The 12,258-nt window shown below is 37.0% G+C and overlaps 1 protein-coding gene across 4 annotated transcripts in view; it reads right to left on the bottom strand.

Annotated features, from left to right (window-relative positions):
- Positions 1 to 12,258, bottom strand: part of Atp8a1 (ATPase phospholipid transporting 8A1) — a 219,798-nt gene that overhangs the window by 163,899 nt on the left and 43,641 nt on the right. For all 4 annotated transcript variants that reach the window (XM_048364487.1, XM_048364486.1, XM_048364485.1 and 1 more), the window contains one exon: positions 5,397 to 5,437. In XM_048364487.1, coding sequence (XP_048220444.1) covers positions 5,397 to 5,437 — 41 coding nt within the window. The remainder of the gene's footprint in view (positions 1 to 5,396; positions 5,438 to 12,258) is intronic.

Below are 12,258 nucleotides of genomic sequence, written 5' to 3'. Positions count from 1 at the left end.
GAATCGATTAATTATCTGCATGTAAAGATTGTTACAAATACACAACCCATTGCATTAAAGCACAGAAGACAGAAAAAATGGCAACTAAGAACCACTTATCTTCGCAAAATGGCATAAAATGGTCTAGGGTGAGGCCAGGAATGGGGAATCATTTCAAAAAATGAATTATGTACCTTCTCATATTCTCTCTCTTTGACATAAAAATAAAAAGGAGGAATTCACCAACTGAGACCTTTACTGGACTTAAGGAAATCTGGATATTACTGGAGACGTTATAAGATAGGTACGTCATCATTGGCCCAGATAAAACAAGTACTGTTATAATTCAGAGAAGGAAAAAGGAAATTTGACGTTCTAAGTTACTTGCTCAGGAACAGTGTAGAAAAGCTTGGACTCAAATCCACATCTTACTATGCAAAGCTTGATTTTCGCATAAGTAAATTTGCTGAACCTATTGCCGTAACTCAAAAAAAAAAGAGAAAAAACACAGGATAATCTCTATTTTATTACCAGTTAGCATTTTTATGAGCATGGCATGAAAGACAAATTAAAGATGCACTCTGACCCTATCAGATTGTGAGAAGTGATTTGTGTGTCAGGTGATATATTTTACTGGTTTTGGCAAACTACACAACTCCAGGTCAGTAATCATCTGACAACTGAGATGTCAGCCACCCCCACTGCCTCTGCCTCAGGAATGTTGCCTTCTCTCATGGCAGACAGATAAGTCTTTTTGTTCTTCACACTCTCTATATTTCCTTGAATTCTAAAACAAAACATTGCTGGGGGAAAGGAGAGAGTATTATTCTTATAGAGAAATCATAATAAGTTTTTGCAGGGGGGGGCTCTGCTCCATTTTACTTTATTATATCCCAGAAACTATAGAGGGGTGTCTTCTAATTCAGGCTATGTAGGGCTGGCTAATCATGGAGACATTGTCAGTACCTTGATTTTTAAAAAAATTATGACATTTGGACTATATGAAACTGACATGTTACATCAAGGACCTTGGAATCAAACAATTCCTACCTCAAAAAAGGGCAAACATGAAGCAAAAAACTGTATAAATGCAAATCAGCCTTTAAAATAATGGACTGCAATAGTACTGATAGCAGTCAAAGACCACAAACTTAGAAAAATATGAAATCTCTGGGATCATGGAACATAGAGGATGCAACCCAAGTTACCATTTAATTGTTCTTTAATTTCCTCCCATGTGTTAATATTCCTTATTCAATTAAACTATATGCTTCATAAAACCAGGCTGAATCTGTTTATATAATCTATTTCATAATGGAAACTTCTTTCATGAAAGCAGCTGTACAGCTGTATACATGTGGATAGCTCACATGCCATGATTCCCCATGAAGCTAGAAAAATGTATTTATTAAAAAAATAAGTGTCGTGGCAACAACTGGAGTAATGGATGATGAACATTTGATAAGTGAAGTCTTTCATTTGTGAAGGACTAGATGGACACTGAGGAATTGGTAGGTCCTCTGAAGGCTGTTAAAAAGCCAGCACTGAGGGCTCACGCCTGTAATCCTAACTACTCAGGAGGCTGAGATCTGCGGATCTTCATTCAAAGCCAGCCCAGGAAGGAAAGTTCATGAGACTCTTATCTCCAGTTAACCACCAGAAAACCAGAGTGGTACTGTGGTTCAAAGTGGTAGAGCAATAGCCTTCAGCTGAAGAGCTCAGGGATAGAGCCCAGGCCCAGAATTCAAGCCCCATGAATGACAGAAAAAAGAAAGAAGGAGAGAGAGAGAGAGAGACAGAGCGAGAGAGACAGAAAGAGACAGAGAGAGACAGAGAGAAAGAAAGAAAGAAAGAAAGAAAAAGAAAGAAAGAAAGAAAGAAAGAAAGAAAGGAAGGAAGGAAGGAAGGAAGGAAGGAAGGAAGGAAGGAAGGAAGGAAGGAAGGAAGGAAGGAAAGAAGGAAGGAAGGAAGGAAGGAAGGAAGGAAGGAAGGGAGAGAAAGGAAGAGAGAGAGAAATCATAACAGCTATGCATATGAATGGCAGAGAAGGCATTCTGAAGTAAACGTCCATTTGCAATAAAGTGCCTCTCATATTGTCATGTCAGGTAGATGGCATTCTAAGTTTTGGTTGGCTGGTTGTGAACATATATATGTATGCATATATCATGTATGTGTGTGTATATATGTATTATACATTACTACACGTAACTGATGTTACTTTTAATTGTATAAAATACATACATTAAGGAAAGGGCTTGCCTTCATAATGCGGCCAAGCCCGCCAAAGACTGATGTGTTTGACCACTCCCTTGATGCAATGTGGCTTCCGCAGCAGACATCTCAAGGTACTTGATCTGTTCTGTTCATCTATGATTCTATTTTATGACACAGGAACCTCTGTAATGTTTAGCTTCCTGCTATGAACTCATTGCTTGGTACATTTATATAAAAATACTTGGGGCTGGGGATATAGCCTAGTGGCAAGAGTGCCTGCCTCGGATACACGAGTGCCTAGGTTCGATTCCCCAGCACCACATATACAGAAAACGGCCAGAAGCGGCGCTGTGGCTCAAGTGGCAGAGTGCTAGCCTTGAGCGGGAAGAAGCCAGGGACGGTGCTCGGGCCCTGAGTCCAAGGCCCAGGACTGGCCAAAAAAAAAAAATAAATAAAAAATAAAAAATAAAAAAAATACTTGTTTAATACAGAGTATAAAGTTTTTCTGTGTTTTCATAGCACATAAAAAAGTTACAATGTCTACTTGCCATAAAATGAGTGCAGAATGCACTAATTTCTTTATAAAATGTCTTCCTCATTGTATATTGTGTACACTAGTACTTAACTATTATAAATAAAGCTAGAATAAACATTTTATGTATGTAAAGATTTTCTTCCACTTCATGATTACTTTCTTTGGATAAATTCCTAGAATTCTCTGATTCTCAATCCACAATGGTATAGGAATAAAATATAAAAATTCTGAAATAGATCAGGAGTCAGAGGCTCACACCTGTAATCCTTGCTACTCAGGAGGCTGAGATCTAGAGGATCAGGTTAGAAGCCAGCCAGGACAGAAGAGTCCCTGAGACTACCTCCAAAATAACCAATACACCAACCTGGGCTAGAAAAGTGGCTCAAGTGGTAGAACATCAGTCAAGCAAGCAAAAGTTTGCATAAATTTTAGAAACAATGTTTTAACCTTTTAGCCAATTATAACTTTTTGGTATAGTCTGTGACTTAGCTGTACACTAAATATTCAAGCATTATTTCTTAAACCTGCTAATGTTTAAGAAGATTAATGTTTTTACCACTTATGGTTGTCTGGTCTATAAAATATTTTAAAGTTTTATTTTCCTTGACATTGTATTCTATTCTGTTTGCTGTCTTAATCTATTTATGATTTTCTATTCATTATTGTCTATTTTAAACTATATTCATACTATTTAAATAGATTTCACATTCGATTTACTGACAGTTAACTCTAGTACATTCTTCATTTTTCCATAGTCTTCTATTTTCTCAACTATTTAATTTTGAAAAAAAATCAGACTAATAATTTAATTGATTCTTGAGGGTTCAAAAAGATAATTCCTGAGAATCGTAATTATATTAATTTGAAAATTGTACATATATATGGATCTTTGACACCACAATTATAGATAACTTCTTTACAAAGGTTGCATGCATATTTTATTTGTATGCATGTCATTACCAATATGATCTTTCTGCCTGTTTCTCAACTTGATATTGCTGACCTAAGAATGCTTTTAATGTTTGAATGTTCAGAATTAGTCATGGAGCCACCTTATTTTCTAGCTAAGTATATGTTTGTAACTATAAATAATAGAATCTTAGCTAGGTGACTTCTGGTACCACTTTAAATACTATCTCTCTGTTTCTCAACATAAAATGCCCATGTAAGGCATGGCTCTCACTCCCAAGATGACCTAAAATACTCTCATTGTAGGTAATCTAAGATGATGATTTGGTATTTTTGCCTGCAAAGCATTTTTTTTAAAGACTTAAAGTAATTCATGGAGATTAGTGTAATACTGAAGAACTAATGGTGTCTGTTAGGGAAATAAGAAACATTTAAAGTTAATTTTAGAGTGATGTAGTAGACAGTTACTTCCTGACTTTATAAATGTTGGGTTCCTGAGCAAGTGGTCTAGGTAACAAGAAGCTAATGTATCAATTTGCTTCAATGTGAGCTTAAACTTACTATACAGGTATTTGTGGTTGTGAAAATATTCCTTTAGATCAAATATGATTATATACTGTCTTCTCTTTAAAATTTTTTAAGTCCATGTTGAAATGTTTTACGTCCACAAGTACCAGAAAAGATCATAAAAATGATTACTTTTAGCTTTTCTGTTATTCTGTTCTTCTGAAAAAGATGACAAACAACAAAGTATTCTCCTCCTTGTTACTCTTATGTCAAAGACAAAGAGAGAAGGTAAACTTTCAACTATCTGGTAGAAAGTAGTTTCCATTCTAGCCATTCATTTAAAATAAATAAAAATAAATTAACTTTTTTTTATTGACAGGGAACATTTATGCCTACAGATATATAAGGTGACTATAAATACCATAAATAATCAGATGAATAGACTTTTAATTGACTGAGCAATAATACAGAACAAATTTGTAGTGACTGTGGGTGACATCTTTATTGGCCTAGGAAGACACTGTACTGTGAAATATAACCTCCAGTGTCTTCAAATCCCAGGAAACAGAATTCCCTTCGTGGGCTGGCCTGGCCACATTACAGAGGCTAGCCACCAACTGTTGCTAAAGATGAACTCTTCCAGAACTGAGTGAGAGCTAATAAGAATGATTTGCCTTTTAAAATTGAGGTCTGAAAAACATGAACATCCAGGGGGACATTCGTGAAATTATGATCTCCGTCACTCACTGCCGTATTCAGGGTTCGGTTGAGTGTGTTAACTTCTGATGATATAGAACTGAGTTTTGTTTCATTTGGAAATGAAATATCTCAGTTGTAAGACTTTTTAAAATAGAAGTCATAGTATGAAAATGGGATCCATCTTACCATATGAATTTGATATAAAACATATAAATGTGAAATCAGGACTCTTAATTTTTACTTTACTTGGACAGTAGATGATTAAAGCAAAACTTACAACACAAAACAGCTCATGGTTAAAGAAAATCCATGAAAACAGTACTCAAAATGCTATGAAAGAAACAAAAAGTTCTAGATACTAGTTTTCAAAATAAGTCTTTCTGGAATACTCAATGGATGTGACTGAAGATGCCATGTATGTTTACAACATTATTACTAAATAACTTTCATATTAGTAGAATTCTTGACATTTGCTTATATTGTGGATACCAAATACATCTCCGAGGCACACCTCTAAGACTTCTTTGTTAACAAAATAAAAATCAGAGCATACCTTTTCCCAGTGAACAATTTCCCAAGCGCCATTTCTCAAAACTGGAAAGAGAACAGGTAATATTTTAAGAATCTGTTTTTACTACTTATGAGAAGGCTATTTCTGTTGAAATGGATCATTTTAAATAAAAAAGTTTCAAATAAAATGGCTAGCAGCCACATCACAGCTTTAAGATGTATTTGTAAATGCAAGGATACATAAAGTTATATAAAGAACTAGAATTTTCCAGTGTTCCTTTCAGCTCCAGGAATGACATGTCACCTGCAAGGGCTGCACTGGGGCAGAAAGTCACAAAAGTGATGGGAAAAGGAGAGGGACAAGGCTGCAGTTATTTCAGATGCCAAAACAAAATACAAAAGAAACACAAACAGTAAAATGATAGCTGTCTAATTAGTAATATTTTAACACATAAAGCTAACATAAAAAACCTGCATCATTAGACTCATCATAGACTTGGGGGAAATAATGAAAGAACAGGCTATTATTATGTTATGGGAGAGTATTTCAGAGTTTCTTTCGTCACTCTGCCCTTTCCTTGCCACTGTGAATCTCTGACATAACACTAGATAAACCCATAGACCCAAAGTAGAAAACAAAACCAAGACAAGGGAATAAAAACTAGGTAATAATACAGCACTTAAAACTTAAAAAAAAAAAAAGACCCATCAATTAACCAGCCAGCCAGAAAATGCCATAAGAGCAAAGTTACTATTTATCATTACGTTCCCTGAAAACAGTACCATATGGCACAGAATAATAAGTATTTACAAAAAAGATAAGTTACAAGTACAAATATGCTATATCATTTATCTTTTTGGTCGTGGGGCTTGAATTCTGGGCCTGGGCACTGTCCCTGAGCTAGTCTTGCTCAAGGCTATTGCTCTACCACTTGAGCCACAGCGCCACTTCTGGTTTTCTGATGGTTAATTAGAGATAAGAGTCTCATGAACTTTGCTGCCCAGGTGGGCTTTGAACTAAGATCCTCAGATCTCAGCCTCCTGAGTAGCTAGGATTACAGATGTGAGCCACTGGCACCAGCTCAATTATCTTTTAATGTTAGGAAAAACAAAGGCTAAACTGGGAAAAGGTTATAATTATAATAATTGTATTAAATGTTAAATAGCAGCTGTTCAATAGCAAATTTGACATAATTACACCCTACCAGGTTTTTTTTTTGCCAGTCCTGGGGCTTGAACTCAGGGCCTTGGCACTGAGCTTCTTTTTGCTCAAGGCTAGTACTCTACCATTTGAACTACAGTGCCATTTCTGGCTTTTACTGTTTATGAGGTACTGGGGAATCGAAACCAGGGCTTCATGCATGCTAGAGAAGCACTCTACCACTGAGACACATTCCCAGCCCCCTAACAGGTCTTGAAACAAATATTACAATATAAATCATTTAAATTTAAATGCAGTATTGTGTTCCAAAAATTTTGTGAACATGGAGGTTGTGTATTATTCCTTTCATCATTTCTAATATCTCGCAGTGTTCCTGGCAATTAGACAGTCAAATACTTACAAAAAATAAACAAATGTATGAATAAATAGCATTTATTAATTGACAGAATCAAGTGGAAGAATCAATTCATTTTGGTAAACCAACTTCCTTAATTTATAAAACAATTTAAAGCAGCTCATGCATATAATTTTGGCTCCTCAGAAGACTGAGATCTGAGGATCATGGTTTGAAGCCAGACCAGGCAGAAAAGTCCCTGTGAGATTCTTATCTCCAATTAACCACTCAAAAACCAAAAGTGGTGCTGTGTCTCAAAGTGGTAGAGTGCTAGCCTTGAGCAAAAGAGCTCAGGGGCAGTGTCCAGGCCCCATAACTGAACAAAAAACTTCCAAGTCGAATGGCTAAAGCTAAATTATATCCAATACTGTATCTTTAGCTATATGAGTAAGTTAAAATTTCACATTTTAACAGGACTCAAATAGACAGGTACCAAGAACCTAAATCAGATGTATACAGCATCTGTCACTATTTAAAATGGTACAATATTTACATATGTCACATGTAGACATCTTCCCAAATACTTTCATTCATCTGTCTGTCTATAGTACCTAACATGCTATAAATACTATGTTCAGAACTATAATACTGTGTTGGTTAGAGAATAAAGACTAATATTTATTCAGCATAGCTTTCTGTTGTTGGGAAATCACTTTGTCTTAAAAGGCAAAAGTAAATGAAGATAACTATGAATATTCCAATGATATGTTCAGCCCATGGAATAAGCTAACTACATCTGTCTTTACCATATCCATCAGTTTGTGATTACATATGACCAAAGGGGAAAAAACAACATGAAGCAAAAACTCATACCAGGATTTGGGGTAGTATTACTATATTCAGGTGATTCATTAAAAAAGAAAAAACCTCACCTTGTTGAAATAAAACAATTCTTGTTATGCAAAGAAGTCTTCCTCACATCCTAACACTTCTCTTCTCAATCCTGTCTTCTTCAAAGCACCATGGCCCTTCCTGCCTGAACCATGCACACTTCTTCATAACCAGAAGTCCTTTCTCCATCCTCACTAAGTTAACTCCTATGTATCTTCCAGAACTTAGTTTCACAGGGGACACTCTACGGATACCTGATCCTTTGCCACTCCCTCTGGGCCAGATTGCTAGAGTAATCTTTAGAGCACAGATCTCAGTTTTACCATCTATTTAGTTGAGAGGATATCATTTAAGGGCCATCTCCTCCACAAGACTCTCAGAGCCATGCTAACAGGAACTTCCCCTATTCTGGTCACTGCTGCATTCCTAGTGTTACGGCAGAGTATTACAAAGTAGGTAAATGCTGGATGGAATGCCAAAGTCACTAATATTCCCTTGTGTTTGGGACCATGTGAGGCCATAGTACTAATTACATAGATTCACTAAGGAGAAAACTCCATTCTCTAGTAGAACTCATGTTTAAAACCACCTATCATAGCATTTAATACACTATTATAGGGGAAAATAAAGCCAGGTTGGTAGCTCCTCAAAGAGTTAATCACAGAATTACAGTATGACATAGAAATTCCACTCTGAAATATTACCAATGAGAATGGAACATTTATCTCATATAGAAGACTTATATATGAATATTCATTGCAGCAATATTCATAATTTCCCCAAAGTAGAAACCTCCCAACTGTCCATCAATTGGTGAAAAGATCAACAAAACTTGGACTGTCCTTTAGTGTAATGGAATGTTCTTCAGCCACAGAAAAGAATTAAGTGCTGATGAAATGACATGACGAAGCCTGAAGATACATACCAAGACCCAAAAGACTACAGCTTGTATGATCTCATGTATCTAAATGTCTATACTAAACAAATAAATAAGACAGAATGAAGACAAGCTGGTTAACAGGGAGAGGGAAGAACAGACACAGCTGTTTATACACATGATGTTTGTTTTTGTAAAACTCTCTGAAATTAGGTAGAAGTGATGGGCACATAGCCTTGTGATTCACTAATGGACCACCAAACTGCATATTTTAAAATGGTAAACCTTATGGTGTATGACTTAAAAATTAAGTAAAAACATAGCTATAAAAAGATGCCAATGAGCTATTTAGACATTTGTTTTAATATAGACTTCTCAGTTTTATATAAAGTTAGTAAAGAGACTCCCATTAGCAGCAGTTAGAGCTGGTTATATAACTGCCAGATGCATGAATACACTCTATTCTGAGGTGAGCTCAGGGCCATCAAAACTAGTCCTCTTGGACAGGCTGCCATTTCACAGTTGTTTGCTAGTTCACATCTAAAAATAATCCTGGCCCACTCTGCTGGTTGCATGCAACATGTTAGAGCAGACTGCTTGGCCCAAGAGACTATGGCAGGAAGTCTTCTCAATCAGGAAAGTGGAAGCCAGTGGTACTCTCCTAGAAGACCACTGGGAGTAGTCCTCTAAGTCTACTTCCATCTCCATCTTGTAACCCTGCTCATTCCCTCTATCCTGTTCTAATTACTTCTCACGGCCCATTCAAACCTGCTCACTTCCTTTCTCTAGCTGACCTTTCTCAAATCTCTGACTCCTCCCTGAACAGTACATTCCACTCTTATACAAATGTTTTTGGTCAAGTCATTACTGACATCGAAAACGTGGCCACCAGCACAAAATTACATATTGAGGAAATTTTAAAATACAAAGTCAGTTGATGACATTTTCTACCAATCCCTCTTCTCCAAAAATAAATCAAATCAATACACATTTCCAATAAGACAGTGTTCTTACCTTGGTCCAGATAAGGACAACTAATTACACCTTTATACTCTTCTATCTAGATACATGTGGGTATATTTGCTTTTTTGTCTTTCTTTTTAAATATTTATCTATCTGCAACTTAGTTTTCCACCTGATATTTTATAAATACTTTCAGAACAAATACAGACAATGCATTTTATTGAAAAATTATTTCATTGTATAGATGTGTCAGTTCCAACAAGTTGAACAATGGAATGGACTCACAAGGCTCCACAGGCCACAATCACAATCAGGTCTAACTAATCAAGGAAATGGATGTGGTATGATGGGAAAATGATGATGTAAAAAGGTATCAGGGGCCTGGGAGACTTGGAGCTACAGCTCCATAGATTGCTTCCCATTCATCTAACACATGGATTTTTTGAACCTCAAAGAAATGACAAGAAATCTTAATTTCATAGAAGTTAAAATTACCAGGAGGATCTTCTACATCTTCTAATCAGTTAATCAAACCAGACTGTAACTGGTTAAGCCAGGTAAGCCTAATTTAATCTAAATACGTTCTTAAATTTAGCAGAGATGTTGTGTTGGGTGCCTCTGTTGTGACTTTAAAACCTTCAAAAGCACATTATAAATCATCAGCTAGTCTATCTTGTCCTCATCTTGGGCTACATTCGCATCACACTGTCGGTCCAGGAGAGACAATGGCAATATTATAATGAATCAGGAGCCCAATTGTTGCATAAGACTATGGTTCCAATGTTGGTACATTGCAAATGATGGTATATCCACACTCACCAGCAACATATGAAGTTTTACTGACTTTTAAAAGCCCAGATACGCATAATTCTCACACTGTGTGACCAGTAGTTGATATTTATTCTGAAATATGCTGTGCCTCAATTAATCAAGGTGAATGCTACCTATGCTAGGCTACAACCCTACCTAAGCTGAGTAGCATTTTCCTGAAAGTGTTGCAGATTAGGACATTTCTATCCCTCCCTTCATTTACTCTGTGTTTGGAATACAAAAACCAAACACATAAATAAAGTCAGTACACAGTTTTTACCAACAAAGCTAGACCACTTTTAGGCTACAGAGAGCAATACACAAGCAATCCTGGTGAAGGGAAAAAAAAATCAGCTACAATATTTTAAAGAAGAGTACAAATCAAGACATGAAGACTTGCCAAGGGTATTATTCATATTATTCATGAGTGTCTTTCTTTTGGAACTGGTTCTCAAGTAGCCCGTCCTTAGAACAATTAAAATAAACACAATTACATTTGGTATGCTGGTGACTAAAACAAGAATCTAGTTATTTTTAATCAGAGAGTTCCTCTGCCCTAGTTCCAACTTTGGAGAAAGGAGGAAATAATGTGGGGTCGGTAGCTAAGATTCTATTTAGTTTTCCTGGGCCAAAAGCAACAGAGCTCCTATTCTGCTTTCCTCAGGGGAGATGATTAATGCTGCCTGGAGCAGCAGAGTGAGAGTGAGGGAGGAGAGAGTGAGAATGGCCCCTGGGTGCCACAGCCTCTCACTCTTCAATGCAAACTCCTCTGCCTCTCCCCAGTTCCATCCAAACACACCTGCTAAAGTTTACACACAGAGTAATTAGGCTGACAGTACGCATTGGAGGGCTCAGACTTTAAAACAAACACCTTCAAGAGGAACCTGTTTTTACTTAGCAGAAGACTAGTCAGCAGCTTTGTTGTAGTAGGTTTCTACACTGCAATGCAAACATTCTGTTAGAGGACCTGGGGCATTCCTCATCAAAGGCCCCCAAGGAGGCTCCTAGGGCTCAATCAAACAGCACAGCTGCAGGTGCTCATTTACATGCTCTGGTGGGAGCATGTAAATATGGCAGCCACCTCTCCAATCAACATGTTCTGTCTCTGGAGACATCACAGAAAGTCACTGGCTTGCCTTTCCTGGGAAATCAGTCCCTTCTTAAGGAGCTAGGAAAAGGCAATTCATCATAAAGTATGCCACAGAAGGCAGAAACACCACAGGAAAGGTTGTATGCTCTAGCTTGCTCCCTGGGAACCTGCAGTGGAGTGGGATTTCCAATTATCCAGAAGGTTAAGAGTGTAGCAGAGTCTATGTTTCTTGCCTGGGTAAGTAAGGAAACCCACTATAGACTTATTAAAATATTTAATTCATTCCTGATGCAAACTCTCACTTCTGAAGGCAGCTCCAAGATAAGAGTCTTATTGTGCTGTAAACAAACATTGCACAAGAGTGAACTAGTGAACTGGTGAACTAGTCCATAAAGGTCAAATTAAATCACTATGCACAAGAGGCCAAATCATTGCCTTCCCATGACACCAAGACAAAGGGAAGTTATTATTTGTGTTCCTGTTGAATTATTTTTATAGTATTACTTTCTATACATTCACTTATAAAACTTTTAACAAGGGTCCCTTCAATACCAGCATCACTAAGAATTTCTTCTACACCAGACCTCCAGAAACAAGAATGACTTCAGACATTTTAAGTGGTCCTCTGGAGGCCCCTGAAGCACAATCAAGTTTGAGGCCCAATGTCTTATTAAAAATGCATACCGCATGAGTGAGATGGTATGGTCAGAGCTCAAGGGTGAGCATTCCCTGCTCCCAACATGTTTTCCATCATCCCTGCTCACTAAGTCATAAATCA

This window comes from Perognathus longimembris, chromosome 16 (assembly GCF_023159225.1).
Source record: "Perognathus longimembris pacificus isolate PPM17 chromosome 16, ASM2315922v1, whole genome shotgun sequence".
Lineage (NCBI taxonomy): Eukaryota > Metazoa > Chordata > Mammalia > Rodentia > Heteromyidae > Perognathus > Perognathus longimembris.
Note: the sequence above shows the minus strand (reverse complement) of the source record. Positions and strands in the feature narration are given on the sequence as shown.